Source organism: Podarcis bocagei (assembly GCF_964188305.1).
Source record: "Podarcis bocagei genome assembly, chromosome: 13".
In the NCBI taxonomy this organism is placed as follows: domain Eukaryota; kingdom Metazoa; phylum Chordata; class Lepidosauria; order Squamata; family Lacertidae; genus Podarcis; species Podarcis bocagei.
This window is the reverse complement of record NC_138138.1, coordinates 21,449,863-21,465,876: the sequence shown is the minus strand read 5'-3', so window position 1 is coordinate 21,465,876 and position 16,014 is coordinate 21,449,863. Positions and strand designations below refer to the sequence as shown.

Sequence of the window (16,014 nt, the reverse complement as noted above, 5' to 3'; positions counted from 1 at the left end):
CAATATTGGACTGTTAAGGAGCAGAGGTTCAGCGCTTCTGAAGTTTAGCAATTAAATATCAAGGTGGGGAACGTTTTCCCCCTCCTCAGTTTACCTGTAAGTCTGAGCTCTCCCTGCATTCTTAAGCATAATGAGGCAAAGCCTCCTTTCTGACCATTTTGCTATTACAGGTAAACAAGGAGGAGGAAGTCAAAATTCCTAAACAAGGGGAGGTTTTCCAACTGCATCCCCAAGCAAACAAAGGAACAAATTAAAGGAGCTGTGCTAAAATCTGGGAGTGCAATAAGTCATGTAAAGAACCTCCCTTCCTTATTCATTTATGCTTTATTATTTTGAAAGGCATTTTTACCTTTACTAGTCTTCTCTGGAGTGTCTGCAAAATAGCCGATGTGGTGTGCCTATCTCTTAAAGAAGCTAAAGCAGACTCCCTGAAGCCTGAAGGAGATAAGAGGCAGGGATAAAGTAGCAGCAGGTGCTCCTGTTTCTGCAAGACAACTTCCTTGCACAGAACCTCAGGATAGATCTCCGCATCCTAGCCCCCCCCCCCCCAGTCTGTAAAGAGCCAGACGGTATACAAGAAAGACTTGCCAAGTGATTCACTGGATTTAAACCATTCTTACAGGGCCAGAGAAGTCAACACCTAGCAGATTTACTTGCACATAAATTCCTTTGAAATGGATGGGCCTTGTTTCCATACAAGTGTGCTGAACACTAAAGCCTTGAGACTGCTATGCACATGTACTTAGATGTGACTAACCAGCCGGTTTTAAATTGTTTCAATGTCTTACAGGATTTACATTTATTTTATTTTTATAGCTTTATTCTGTTACAAGCCGCCACCCTGGACTCTATTAATGCTTGTCAGTAAACAAAATAAAAACCTACTTCAGTCTCTGGTCCTGACTAAATAAAAACAGAGGGGCAACCATAATAAATCTGTTACAAGACTAACTTTCATTTTGTAGCACCTTAAAAAAACTAACAAATGTCTTAACATTGAAGGAACCCAAAGCCTCTGTTTTTAGGTGGAAGTAAGTCCCACTTAACTTAGTGCAATTTATTTCCAAGTAAATATTCAAAAGACTAGTGTGCACAATTTATTAATGTCCCAGAAATGCCTTCACCTAAAGTACGGTAGGTCCTGCAACAATTGTTTAAAAAAAGAAAGAAAAAATGGGATAAAGGGGACAGTGTATGCCTACACTAGAAGTTTATGTTAATTCCACAGTTTAAATTACCATGGAGGAAACCACTCCACCCTTAAATCCTGGGAATTGTACTTTCGTGTAGGGGCAAAAAATCCGTGCTACACACCTCTTCATCTTATAGCTCAATTCAAGGTTCTAATACTGGAATATGGAACCTTTGACCTTCCAGGTGTTGTTGGACTCCAACTCCCAGGAGACCCGCCCAAGATGGCCAATGTCAGGGATGACTGGAGTTGTAGTCCACCAACATATGGTGGGCACCAGGCTCCAAGTCCTTGTTCTAGTATGTCTGTAGTGTGCATGCGCTTGAGAGGAGCTGCATATCTTAAAATGTACATCCTAGATCTGGACACCTTGCATTTCCTTGCATCAAAGCTACCCACTTGCAAATGATTCTTATGTTAGGTTCTTATGCCTTTGGAACAACCCCCATTGTAATTCATATAAAGGGAAGATTGATAGCTTCTGCCTAACAGAACACTGTTGTAGTTTTGCCTAGGTAAGGAGATAGACCAGGGCAGCACTTGGCTTTTGTATTTTCAGAAATGAGGAATTAGCCATTTTATTTCTCTCTCTCCTAGTAGTCCTTGGTACAACCTGAAGCCTCCATATCATAGCCTCAATTGAAAGTCTGCTACCACCTCTCACATTCATCTTAAGATTCTTACCAGTTGCAACCTTTATCACTAGCTTCCTCCATTTTTGTCGGCCTGATGAAGGGTTCTGGAGAACTCGAAAGATTACCACACTGTCTTGTGACATTTTGGTTGGCCTAAGAAAGGTATTACCCCAGCAGTGTTTTGGATTACGTCTTAAGGACCAAAACAGCTGCTTTGCTTTTTGTGGCACCCCGGAGTACATTATAATGATGAAGATGCATTCCTTATCCTGGTTTTATGGTTAGACTGCTGACCTACTCCCTCCCATGTCCTTTCTGTACCATATCCTGTCTCCACCCACTCGCACAGTTCAGGTTTATAGTGCAGCTGAGCCATTTAACCTCATTGCATCAATGATGGTCCAAGTGCAAGAACACTGACGTTCGCATCCCACCCCCCAGCTGGCTGACACTTTCACACCAAACAAGCTCGGAGCATTTAGCTCCCTTTGGGGGTTGAACCACCATAAATTTAGCATTTGCATTTTTTAACTGCTTATGTCTGCATCTGGCTTTAACAAGTTTCCAGGTTTTAAGAGGCATAAATTCAACTTGCTGATAAGTTGTATGCCTACTTAAGAAAGTGGGGAGCTCACCCGTGGGTATGAGTAAGCTATTTATCAGTAGCACTAAGACAAGATAGGCTACAGATAGCTTGGATTTCAATATCAAAACTCTACTCATACTTAATTACAACACTATTACTAAATTCCAACCTTATTACCTGTTATTGTAATCTAGCTGTATTCAGAAACCTGGATATAGGATACACGGACTAGACCCACAAAGCATCTCAAACAGACTTACTATGCCACTGTCTTGAGTGCCACAAAGACTTTTTTTATTCTGCTTTGATTTTAATCTGTAAACCTCCTGCTGTGGCATTTTTTTTTTAAGTGACCCAGTTGTTTATGCCCTTCCCATGCACTGTTTTTTCTGTTTATGTACAGTGGTGCCTCGCAAGACGAAAAGAATCCGTTCTGTGATTCTCCTCGTCTAGCGGTTTTTTCGTCTTGCTAAGCAAGCCCATTGAAGGATTAGCGGATTAGCGCTATTAGAGGCTTTTAGCGGCTTATCTGCTGACCGGATCAGCTGATAAGCGGATTAGCGCTATTAGCTGCTTATCTGCTGACCGGATCAGCTGATAAGCGGCTTAGCGCTATTAGCGGCTTATCTGCTGATCGGATCAGCTGATAAGCGGCTTAGAAAAAGGGGGGGGGACCAGCAGGAACTCGCAAGACATTGTCGTCTTGCGAAGCAAGCCCATAGGAGATTCGTTTTGCAAAGCACCTCCAAAACGGAAAACTCTTTCTTCTAGCGAGTTTTCCGTCTTGCGAGGCATTCGTCTTGCGGGGCACCACTGTATTGTGTTTTTTAAACTGCAATAAAAATGAGATTTTAAAATCTGGACATCACCTCAGGGACCCATTTGGGGCTAAAAAGATGGGGGTAGAAATGTTGTGTGTTTGGTTGGTTTCCCCCCTTTATTTGAAGTTTTGAGTCAAATGCAACAACAGGGTATCTCATAGGGTATCTGAGTAACATGAATGATGGTGACTGGGGTGGCCCCAAGCTTGTTTTATACACACAGGAGTTCTTTAATTCTTTCTTTACTGAGAAATTGCAAGAGAGATTCCCAGGGAGTCTCTGCTTGAGCAGAAACAAAGCTGTGGGGGCATACATTCTATTGGCAAATAAAGGCACAATATCTCAGGGAACAGTAGGGATGGCTCAAGAGCACATGTTCTGTGGGCATAAGGGTTCTGTGAACTTCATCTGAACCTCTGAAATGAATAAGGCACTAGGAACTGAAAGTAAAGAACCTGGAACAAGCCTCAACTGCAGGGTAGTTGTGAGGACAAAGAACAGAAAGATCATCAAGCCGTACAACATACACACTATATTTGAAGCATCTCCTGACCCCCAGCACAAGGAATTCTGGGCACTGTAGTTTGTTAAGATTTGCTGAGAATTCTGACTACTGTGCCTAGAATTCTCTGAAAGAATGTGCTTAAAGATAAGTGTGCTTGCAACTGTAGTCTGATCCTAAACAGCTAGTTAAGAGTGCGGTGCTGATAATATTGAGATTGCAGTTTCGATCCCTGTATGGGACAGCTTCTTATTCCTGCGTTGCAGGGGGTTAGATTAGAACTAGATGATCCCCAGGGTTCCTTCTAAATTTTATGAAGACTCAGAATTAAGCACTGACCTATGCATAGCTACCTGCTGGTGGGAGAACCCACTTTAATGGGGATACTTCCAACCAAACATGCTTAGGGACAGGCTACAAATCTCAAGTAAGGCTTACAATTCATATTACAGTAAAGGATTTGCATTCAGGCTTCTTAGATGTAAGCCCCACAGAACACAACGGTAGTTCCTTCTGCATAAGCATGCATTCAGGTAGGGGCTTGCCAAACCTGTTCTTTATAAATGATACAAGGCACCATATTTAATAATGATTTGCGTTTTAGTTAATTGACATATGAATAAAGCAGTATCGTTTAGTTTAGATTATGCATGCTGCTATACCATTAGAGGACTTCTCTCTTACTGTAAGGTAAAAAGCAAGGTTTTTCAGAAAACTACGACCTGACACCCCCCAACCCCCAATGTACTGTATTAACTTCTTTTTTTAAAAAAATGCATCGCTCAATTAGTCAGAAGTTTTAAACTGATTAATCGACCTAATCAGTCAACGAGATGGAGCCTTAGATTCAGTAATTCAGCCCTTTGTAAGTTCTCCAACATCCCAAGAGTTACTGAAAGAGATAATCGTGCACCTTTTTCTTACACATAGGGGAAGCACCGCCTCCGTTGCCCAAAGTAAAGATGGTTCTTCCACCACGAAGAACGCAGGCTGGGCCCCTAACCAAAGATGGCGGATCCAGCATCGGGGCGAGTGCGAGCCGCACTGCACTTGAGGTCGCTCGACCTCGAGTGCAGGAAACCACCAACGGTGCCCACATCAAACATGGCCGCCCCCGCTATAGCGAGTGGAGGAGCTACCCACAACCAAGATGGCCGCAGCACTTCACCGGCGACTGCTTCTCGGAGGCGCCAATCCCGACTCCAAGATGGCGGAGCGCCGTCGGCGTGAGGTGAGGTTTGTCTGCGTCACGTGACAGGCAGGACGGGGGTGTGTGTATCCCCGTCGTGTGTCCCGGCGGAAGAGTGAAGGGAGTCGGCTGAAAGGTCGCAGCTGGAGGGAAAGGGAAAACAAAGCGGCGCGGCCTAGCGCTGGGGAACCGGAGACACGCCAGTCACCACGGATACAGCCGGAGCCAACGCGGCGGCCGGGGCGCAGCCACCCTCGCTGCCTCCGCCGCCTCCTCCGCCGAGGATGTCGCGTAGGAAGGTGAGAGAGCGCAAACCGAGCCAAACCCCCTTCCCGTCTCCTCTCCTTTAGCTGCATAGACCGTCAGGCTCGAAAACCAGTTAAAAACGTAGGCCTTCAAGCCCCTGCTCCATCTCGCGTCTTGATTGGTCGCCGCTGCCTCCCGCCGCAACTTCTATGGCCACCTTCGCCATCAGTCAAGCGCAGCCCCCGCCCTCAACGGTTATTTGTTTCCCTCCACCCTTTCGGTGATTGTTGTGTCCCGCCTCCTTCGGTTGCTCATTGGCTCCGGCGCTGAAATGCCATTGGCTGCTTTCCCTATCACTTCCTACTGGCGCGGTTTTCTTTTCCCCTCCTCCCCCGTCGCTCCTGTTCCCAACGACTTCATACTTGGCTAGGTGCCTTGGGAGCGGGTGTTGAAGTAGCTGCTGATTGGCCGGGCATTCTGGCCTGAATTGGCGTCCAGGGAGTCCCGCCCCTCTCTTCTTTCTTCGTTTCCCATTGGGGGACAGGGTCGCGTAAAGGTCCTCCTCCTCGCTGTTATGATTGGAGGAGAGGGAAAATGGCACAGAGGGTTCAAAACACAGCAAGCAAGATGGACTGGGCCATGGGGATGGGTAGCAGCCATGGCTATAGTTTTGTGCCTACTCGGGTGTAAGTCCCATGGAATTCAATAGGGGTTTCTTATAAGTAAATCTTCTTACAATCGGTCTGCATGTATAAAAGGATTGATCATTCTGGATGCAAATCCAAGACGTTTTTTTGCAACTATCCAGTTTTAAGTACAGATAGAATTAGTTTTATTTCAGGAGAGTAGGAACTTTACACATTTTTTAGAGGACTTTCCATAGTCTCTTGCAACAAAGGAAGGGAGGCTGCAACGTGAATGACAATTCACCAAGAGGTTTAATAATAGGACATGTTTCATAGTAGCTGTATCTTGAATTGAGCTGCAGTCTTGGTTTTGAACCATCGAGTCTTTTAATTTGGGCAAGAACCGAGTTTTGCTACGTTGTACAGATCTAGCTTAAAAGAGCAGATTTCTAGCCCACAACATGTTAAACATGCAGTTGTTTCTCACAAGGAGCCTGGAAGGCTCAAAGTTCCAATCTTCATATTGCTTTTTAAAATGTATTTCTTTTATGAGACACACGCATGCATATACACCATGGGCGTTCACCCGATTCCTACCTGCTTAGAATCAGCATTGCTGTAGCATCTGGTCCTTCCAGGTTGTTCAGTGATCTCATTAGTCTGTATATTAAAAAAAATTATGTTTCGCTAAAGGTTCACAGCAACAAAATATAACATTTAGCAGACCAGTTTTTTACTTGTGCAGATTGTCTTAAAGCAACGAGTAATAACCTCATTTCATGCAAGTGGAAAGGAGCAACAAATATTGGGGGAAAGGAAGTCATGGGGGGAGAGAGAGAAAGAGAGAGAAAGAGAGAGAGAGAGAGAGAGAGAGAGAGAGAGAGAGAGAGAGAAGGGGTAGGATAACCTACTTTAGGCTCTGGTCCTGACCACATTTGTCTCCATGCAGCTCCACAATATATTACCCCCAGGTAAATGTGGCCCTCAACAGAAAAAAGGTTGACTGCCCCAGTCATAATCAGAAATGAATTGGGATGGCACCTGCAGCATTCGAAGACCCAGCTTCATATCTGTTTGGAGTGCTATATAAATGAAATCCTCATTCCCTGCAACTCTAGATTATTTTCTCCCCCTTCCTTGGTATCCCTCTTGTCTCACACACATCCTTACAAGTGGGGAAATAGAGTCGGGGGGGGGGAAGTGGGAGGAATTACAATAGAAATTGGAAAGCATGATGAAGGAATTTGCTCTCATGGTCAAACTTAAGGTCCTGAAAGAATCGTGAGTCAGAGGAGGGCTATTCTTTATGGTTGTTCAGTCCTGCAGTGGAAGCCAAATTGAGATGTTTGCCTTTCCCTGCAGTGTGCTGGCTTGTATCACATGCTTGAGTCTCTTGTAGAGCCACCTGGTTTGCAGCACACCTGTGCACCAGGTGTGTTGCATAGAGTGCAGCACACTCTATGCAACACACCTGGTGTCTGCTCCTGCTCTGACTACTGAATATATCGCACTAGCTGTGTGTGAGGTGGGGTGCTTTCTGCTTGTGTACATGGATGGTGTACAATCCTTCCTTTCCCACTTACCCCCTACAGGTAGCAACAGAACAGATTTCCCTATCACTGCATTTCTGTCGCCTGTTATATTTCTGCCTGCCCGAACCAGGCAGCAACTCTTGAATGTGTGGGAAGTGGCCGATGGGTGAACGGTCTTTCATCTGTTGCAATGTCGTGATCCTACAAAAAGAGAATTGTTTTGTGACAGGTTCAAAATTGATGCCAATAGTAGCAGACTGTGAGTTGAAGAGCCAAACTCGGCTACTCTTTCCTGCAGAGTAGAGAATAGGCTTCCATGCTTGTAGTAAAAGATGCATTGTGCTGGCAAAAAAGGAAAAAAGTTATCGGCTTTAGGCTGGCTATTTAAAAGGAGCGGCAGCTGCTTCTACAAATACAATGTTTCAGACTTGAGGAAAGCTAGTCTGTGTAGTAGGTTTGGCCCTCCAGATGTTGTTGGAGTATAAATTCCATCCTGCCTAACTGTTGGCTATGCTGGCCGGGGCTGATGGGCATTGGAGTCCATCTGAAGAGCAACAGGTTTCCCATCCTTGCTGCATAACTTTCAGTCTTAAGTGGATTGCTGTGTGCCCCTGGATGAATTGCTCAGCTATAGCTTTTGTTCCCTGGGTTTTGAGATCTCATCCCTGTTTGGTGGCAATTGCAAAAACAGACTTTTGCTCAGAGTGTGTTGAGTCCTGTGATGTGAAGATTGTGGTATACACAGACTGGGTGGAGTTGCCACTTTTTGTCCAGTCCTGTGTGTTTTTAACAACAGAAATCAAGGAGGTGAACCTTTACCACTACATATCTTTATGCTAGGAAGAAGAATTGCCTGCACACTTGCGGCTTGCTAATGCACTGTACCATATCCTCCCCTATTGTGTTGACTGAATGAGCCTGAGACTTGGGTTACAGGCACAGTATGCTTCTCCTCAGGCTGAAGGCTGTTTTGAAGTTGTGGTCAGCATACAACAGAGCTCATTTCTTCTGATGGGATTGTTTCTGTTGCCTTCTAGATAAAGTTCTGGAGAGTTTGGTTTGACCTATGCAATCCCTCTTGACTGAAATCAGAGATCAGTACCATCACCGTGTCCCATTGCAATCCCATATACTAAATGAGCACTCACATATAGCTGTATGCACGGTCCGGACAGCAAGAGCACAGAGAGAAATATTCTTGTGGATGTGTGGAGATTCATCAGTGCTTTAACCTAAGCGTTTTGTTCCAATCCGTTGTAAGAGGTTTCTGTTTTGGCTTGGTATTTCTGCAAGCACAGTGCGCAATACTTACTAGTTTACGATATCCGTTTTTCTGAAACATTTTAGTTAGTGCTGCTCCTCAAGGAGTAGACCCCAGATAAATGATACATGTTGCTTATGTGGCTGAGTCTTTGGCCTTTCAGAGGAACGCAGGCAGCAGTTCTGATGGAACCGAAGACTCCGATTTCTCCACGGACCCAGAGCATACAGACAGTTCAGAAAGTGACGGGACGCCACGCCAGTCTGCGCGTGTGACTCGCTCTTCCGCCAGGCTCAGCCAGAGCTCCCAAGGTAGAGCCTTTGAATGTTTGGTCTTAAGCCTTATCCTAAATGGCATGAGCTGTATAATAACCTGGTGTCTGCCCTCCCCACCCCACTCCAAAATCACAGCCAAAATCTTAATTGGAGACATGCTAGCCTTAGTCCCACCCACCCCTGAAGCCCTGTAAGCCATTGCACATTCTGCATTAACCACCTTGTGGACATGCAACAGGTCAGTCTGTAAGAGAATGACCTCTAAATAATAACACCTTTAAAACGAGCTTGAGCATCAAGTTGAGGATATTGAAGGGTCAATAATTAGGATTCTGTCTCCCTGGAGGATTTCCAGACTTCTGTTTGGTGTATGCAAAGAAGCAGCGAGGAGAGGCATTGCAAATGTTGGGTATTCCAGTATTATTCCTATATTCCAGAGAGAGGCTGAGAGAGTGGCTCTGAGATCAGAGCTGAACTTGGGATTTGAACCCAGGATCTGCTCTCTCACATTTGTAACTAACCTTCACTCTCATATACTCAAAATCTGAACTTGGGCATGGAGTAGTATCAGAAAGAAGCTCATTTATTACCCTGCTGTTCTTTGCTCCTTAACTTGTGCTTTTGAAAATCCTGGCTATATTAAAATTATTAAATCCTCAGAACGTATGTTGATGATGTTGGGAAGGCACGCTGCACTGTGTCCTTCCATGCAGGGGGCAGATGTTTTTGCAGTGTGAGTGTTGCAAATGGTTTCTCCTAATGAAACACTTGTGTGTGTGTGTGTTTCCCCACTTCCTTACCTCCCCATCCTCTTAAAACTAGATTCCAGCCCGGTTCGCAACCCACCATCGTTTGGAGCAGAGGAGCCTGTTTATTCCACCCGGAGGGTAACCCGTAGCCAGCAGCAACCCACACCCGTGACTCCCAAGAAATATCCCCTTCGACAGACCCGCTCGTCAGGATCTGAAACCGAGCAAGTGGTTGACTTTTCAGATAGAGGTTTGTAAATGGCTGGGCAGGATGTAGAGTGACTAAAACTGGCAGAGTCTGGGATCATGCTGAATTTCTTTCTATCGTGTTCTTCATCGGATTTCTTTAGAACTTTTATGACTTCTAGGTTAGGTTGAGGGGCACTAGCTTAGCCAAGGCTGCTTTCGAAATACTAGTTGCTGTGTTGATCCCAAAGAGAGGGAAAGCACAGCTGAGATGATGCCCAGTTGTAATTGTCTTTTATCTGCCCCTCTGATTTCTTTCTCCATCTCAAGATCACCCTGGCAGTTTTGCTCAGGAGAGCAACAATACATTTCCTAGTACAGTACAGTCATACCTTGGGTTACAGCCGCTTCAGGTTGCATTTTTTCGGGTTACGCACCCGCCGAAACCCGAAAGTACCAGAACGGGTTACTTCCGGGTTTCGGCAGTCGCGCATGCGCAGACGCGCCGCTGCAGGTTGCGAACGTGCATCCTGCACGGACCACATTCGCAACCCGAGCGTCCACTGTACAGTGGTACCTCAGGTTAAGTACTTAATTTGTTCCGGAGGTCCATTCTTAACCTGAAACTGTTCTTAACCTGAAGCCCCACTTTAGCTAATGGGGCCTCCTGCTGCCGTTGTGCCACCAGAGCACGATTTCTGTTCTCATCCTGACGCAAAGTTCTTAACCCGAGGTAATATTTCTGGGTTAGCGGAGTCTGTAACCTGAAGCATATGTAACCTGAAGCGTATGTAAACCGAGGTACCACTGCTTTTTTTAGGCCTGGCATTTTGACCTACAAGGGATTCTGGGGAGGACTCCCCCCCCCCCAGTTTATTGGGCTCTGCTCACTTTTGTAACGTTGTGACTCTACACAGACACTAAAAACGCCGCTGACCACGATGAGTCGCCACCCCGCACGCCGACTGGGAACGCCCCGTCTTCCGAGTCCGACATCGACATCTCCAGCCCCAACATGTCTCACGATGAGAGTATCGCCAAGGATATGTCCATGAAGGATTCGGGGAGTGACCTGTCCCATCGTCCCAAACGCCGCCGATTCCACGAGAGCTACAACTTCAACATGAAATGCCCGACGCCCGGCTGCAATTCATTAGGTAGGGTGGAACCTTCCATGATCTGAGATTTCATTAGCGGACTCTCCTCTTCCCCAAATCCCCCACGTGCCCTTTCTTGTTACCAGCCCTAAGGCGTGTTCCTTTGGCTCTCCACAGGACACCTGACGGGAAAACACGAGCGGCATTTCTCCATATCTGGATGCCCACTGTATCATAACCTTTCAGCGGACGAATGCAAGGTAATTTATTCTCTTGGAAGATGAGCTTGTGGCAGTGGAAAGAGATCAGTCAGGAGGAATGGCATGGAGAGCCGAGAGAATTACAGCGCAGTTCATCCCACCCACCGTCTCTCCTCTTTTCAGTGCTGCTTTGCAGGAGAGAAGCGGTGCTCAGTGTTTGGACACACAGCATGGCCGTGTAATGTGCAGCACAGCCTTTGCCAACTTGCTGACCTTCAGATGTTTTGGATTACCATTTCTATCAGCGGTGCTGGCTGGATCTGATGAGAGCTGTAGTCAAAACCATCTGGAAGGCACCAGGGTTGTCAAAGACTGGTGTAGCTCCTCTCCTCTGAGCGTTGTGATTTCTGACACAGAAACAAACACGGGGACAAAATTCTCACGGGAAGCACACTATTTGAAGCATACGTAGGAATTTCTGTTCTCAGGCTTGTCCAAAAATCCAGCAAGCCTATAATTTGAGTTTTAAAATGGTTATTTGAAACTTGAATCGAACCCTTCGTTTGTAGGCTTTGGGTGAGTCTGTATGTTGGTATTCAAAATTTCAATTTACAAATTTCCGTTTTGTTTTTCCAAGAATGTTAACATTTAAAAAAAAAAATAGTATGCTGTTGAACACCAGCTGTTTGCAGCAAATGTCTCTCCGTGCATGATATTCAGAGTCTTTTTTGCACATGACTAAGATTATTTACTAGGGACTCTGGTAGTAACTGCTGAAATGAATTTGAGGTGGTAAAATGGGACAGGGAGAGGTGATCAGATTTTCTCATATTGAATGCGTGTGTAGGAATTAGTTAAATTATTCTTTATTTTGTAAAATTATACCCTACAACTTCAGCCACCATGGTTCCCGGGGCAGAAGACAATGCAAAAATACAACAATGAAATCTAAAAATCCACCTGTAATTTGGGGCAGAAATTCCTGATGGAGCTACGTAGCTTGAAGTTGGGCTTGAGCCCTGCCACTTCTCTTTTGAAATATCAAACCTTGTTTGGTCAATTGCGAATTGAGGGCTTATGGCTCCTTGGATGTTCCTTTCCTGCTTGCAAACCTGAGAGATGCCTGGGCTCAGGGCCAACAGTACCTTAACTCCCTCATATTGTGGTTTTGGTTGGACTGTTCTTACATTATCTGAGCAAGAATTTGCATGGCGTGAGAAGGGAAGGATTGATACAATCTCTCTCTGGATTTCAAGGTGAGAGCGCAGAGCCGCGATAAACAAGTTGAGGACAGAATGCTGTCTCACCGACAAGATGATAACAACAGGCATGCTACCAGACATCAGGTACTTCCATCTTACATTTTTACTGTTGCACCTTTATCAAGTATGCACTGGCTTTGACACCCCAACAGGACCATCTTTTTTCTAGTGATCATTGACATCTCAGTTTCAGAAGACAGTTAAAAAATAACAAAACCCAGAATCAAAAGCAATTTTGTGTGGAAATTCTGTCTGAACCTGTGTCTACTTATCTTGCTGACCACATTTTCTGAGTAATCTAAAACTCGGGGGGTGGGGGACAAGGATGATTCATTATTCATTTTTACCAAGAAAAGAATAAATGTGTTTGTTTCTAAAATAATTGAATATAACTTGCCCCGTGATAACTTGAGAAGAATTCATTCTTTGTGCCTTGTTCGTGGGATGTGGTTCTTTAGATTGAGTTTACTCTGTGTATGTTCATCCTTCAGCAGTAGCAATAGATATGTGTGAAACCCCACCAAGATCTATGGGCATAGGGCAGTATACAAATTTAATAAATAATAATAATACAGTGGTACCTCGGGTTACAAACACCTCGGGTTGCAAACACTTCAGGTTACAGACTCCGCTAACCCGGAAGTAGTACCTGGGGTTAAGAACTTTACCTCAGGATGAGAACAGAAATTGTGCTCTGGTGGCACGGCGGCAGCAGGAGGCCCCATTAGCTAAGTGGTGCTTCAGGTTAAGAATGGTTTCAGGTTAAGAACGGACCTCCAGAACGAATTAAGTTCGTAACCCGAGATACCACTGTAATATGTTTTGTATCCTTTCAAATGCCATACACTTCTCTGAAGGCAGTTCTCACAGTCATCTTGTATGTTGCCAAGTGAGGGACATGTAAATAATCCCTGATATTTTTCAAGCACAGTCCCAAGTATACAAGGCTCCTGGTTTGATACCATCTTGCTATACCGGGATAAAACACACATAATACAATGCAGTGTGGCAAGAGTCCTGTTCTCCCATCCAGCAATAGTGCCCAATGATCAGGCTCATGTTGGTTTGCAAGGGATGGTCTGGACTGTTTGACATGGAAGTGCAATAGACGAGCATCTAACTCCTGCAAAAGCATACAGTGGTACCTTGGGTTAAGAACTTAATTCGTTCTGGAGGTCCGTTCTTAACCTGAAACTGTTCTTAACCTGAGGTACCACTTTAGCTAGTGGGAGCAAAGTATCTGCTTGTGCCATATTGCATATGTGACATTCGGTGCCAGAAAGGTGTGGCCTATAGCCCAGAGTTGGGGAACCTGTGGCCCTCCAGGTTGTTGCTGGACTCCAGCTCCCGTCAGCCCCAACAAGCACAGCTTGATGGTCCAGAATGATGGGGGTTGTAGTCCAGCAACACCTGGAGGGGGCACCGCGGCTTCCCATCTCTGTTGTAGCAGATGAAGCAATAGTAGCCTGCTTTGGGGTCAGATGGCTCAGGATCCCGGGCAGGTTGCCGCCTCCTATGCATGTCCTGTCTTTGTCATCCCCTGTGTAGGCACCAACTGAAAGACAGCTAAGGTACAAAGAGAAAGTAGCGGAGATGAGGAAGAAGAGGAATGCTGGGCTGACTAAGGAGCAGAAGGAAAAGTACATGGTACAGAAGCTTTCTCTCTCTCTCTCTCTGAGGAGTGTGTGTTTGGCAGAATCAGGCCACCCTTAATGTCATGGCGTATTTCACACCCTGCATAGAGGGAATAGTTGATTTCTAACTGCATCTGATCCCAAGATTCTAGGTCATAGTGCTATACAGTAGAACCAAAACAAGAATAGGCAGCCATGAGCTAAACACTCCTCCAGTTATTTTGATTCAGTTAGTGAATTCCAGCCTTGCTGCTTCCCATCCCTTCTTGCACACAGACCTTCGTGTCCTTTGGCCCTGCGCGAGGCCATAGTTGGGGTGGGGGGCTTATAGGCTGCCCAGCCCAGCCCCCTGTGCCATGTAAGAAATTAAGTGCTGGAGCAACCTCATCCGGTTCCTGCCGAGCCTCTGCATTGACTGCCTCCAACAAGGGAGAGCCCACTGCCTCTCTAGGTAACTGGTTCCCTTCCTAAACTGTTCTTACCAATAGGATATTTCTCTTAATGTTCAATCAATATTTATCCTCTAAATCCACTGGACTTAGTCCTGCCCTTTTGGACAGTAGAGAACAAGCCTCTGCCCTCTTCTGTCGAACAGCCTTTCATGCAGTTGAAGAGTGCTTCTGTAGATTTCACCTCTATTCCCCCCCCCCCCGGGTTAAACATAGTTCCTTCAGCCTTCCATCGTAGGAGTTGTGTTCCATACTATATCTGTTGCCTCCCAGTTCGTTCGGTCTCCACTGAGTGGGAAAGCTGTAGCCCTCCAGATGCCGTGGAACTACAGCTCCCATCAGCCTCTGCCAGCTGAGCCAGTGGTCAGGAATGATGGAAGCAGTAGCCCCAACAACACAGAGGAGGGCTGCCCCTTATCCACAGGCTTCTTAAAATGTGGTACCTAGAACTGGATACAGTACAGTGGTACCTTGGTTCTCAAACTGCTTGGCTCCCAAAGAAATTGGTTCCCAAACGCCGCAAACCCGGAAGAAAGGGTTCCTGTTTGCGATAGTTTTTTGGAAGCCGAACGTCCGACGTGGCATCGGCTTGAGTGCAGGAAGCTCCTGCAGCCAATCAGAAGCTGCGCCTTGGTTTTTGAACCGTTTTGAGAGTCGAACGGACTCCCGGAACAGATTAAGTTTGACAGCCAAGATACTACTGTATACGCTTCATCTCTGTATTGATTCCTTGCTTCTGCACTCACAACAGCCCACAACTCTTCTTGTCCTTATAAGCAATCCTGCACGAAGCTTTGCAGGCTCCCTCTGCCGTCTGCTTCCCTCAGAGCAGGAGCCAGTATAATTTCACTGTCGAGCAAGAAAGGGCAGAGAGTGGAGGCTGAGGGGATCCACTTTCCCCAGGACAGGCAAACTATTTCTAAGAGATTATTTCTTCTGTTTGCTGTAGGAGCACCGGCAAACCTACGGCAACACCAGAGAGCCCCTTCTAGAGAATCTGACCAGTGAGTACGACCTCGAGTTATTCCGACGAGCGCAAGCAAGAGCCTCTGAGGATCTGGTAAGAGGACTGGGCTGGGTAAGATACACATCCTTCCACCTTCTAGGCCTGAAGTAAAACCATTTGTACTCTTTTTTTTGTACTAAGCTGAGTGTGAATCACTTGTGACTCAGTTTGGACAGAATCAAACTTCTGAGCAAGGAGTGGGGAGAAGTGAGCAGAAAGAAGGGAAAGTATCTTGGCGTATCCTCAGAGTCTAGAGATGGGCGTCAGCAGTTGTGTATAAATAAATGGGCTCCTTCCTCAAAAGGGCTCAGAAATTCAACAATATGCATTGCATGGAGGGAGAAAACAGGGTACGGAGAATCTGAGGCAACTGTTACTGGAGGCATTTGGCAGTAGGCCCTCACCAATCACGGCAGCTGCGAGGGGAGGACAGTTGGGCAGCGGGCAGAAGCTGAATCAGCAGAATGGACAGAGAGAGCCATGTGGTGTAGAGAATCGTGGTGGCCTCTCTTGGTTCCTGAGCCTGCGGAGGATTGGAGAAGCAATGATGGATCTTTAACTGGGTC

At 45.9% G+C, this 16,014-nt stretch overlaps 1 protein-coding gene across 2 annotated transcripts in view; it reads left to right on the top strand.

Annotated features, from left to right (window-relative positions):
* Nucleotides 1-4,473: 4,473 nt before the first annotated feature.
* The window catches only part of KAT7 (lysine acetyltransferase 7), a 32,218-nt gene continuing 20,677 nt past the window's right edge, over nucleotides 4,474-16,014 (top strand). Inside the window, exons 1-8 of one of the 2 annotated variants that reach the window (XM_081166412.1) lie at nucleotides 4,474-5,224; nucleotides 8,754-8,901; nucleotides 9,688-9,864; nucleotides 10,718-10,957; nucleotides 11,075-11,157; nucleotides 12,354-12,443; nucleotides 13,908-14,006; nucleotides 15,392-15,520. In XM_081166412.1, coding sequence (XP_081022538.1) covers nucleotides 5,210-5,224; nucleotides 8,754-8,901; nucleotides 9,688-9,864; nucleotides 10,718-10,957; nucleotides 11,075-11,157; nucleotides 12,354-12,443; nucleotides 13,908-14,006; nucleotides 15,392-15,520 — 981 coding nt within the window. In that variant the 5' untranslated portion in view covers nucleotides 4,474-5,209. The remainder of the gene's footprint in view (nucleotides 5,225-8,753; nucleotides 8,902-9,687; nucleotides 9,865-10,717; nucleotides 10,958-11,074; nucleotides 11,158-12,353; nucleotides 12,444-13,907; nucleotides 14,007-15,391; nucleotides 15,521-16,014) is intronic. The other variant, XM_081166413.1, reaches the window with a different exon arrangement.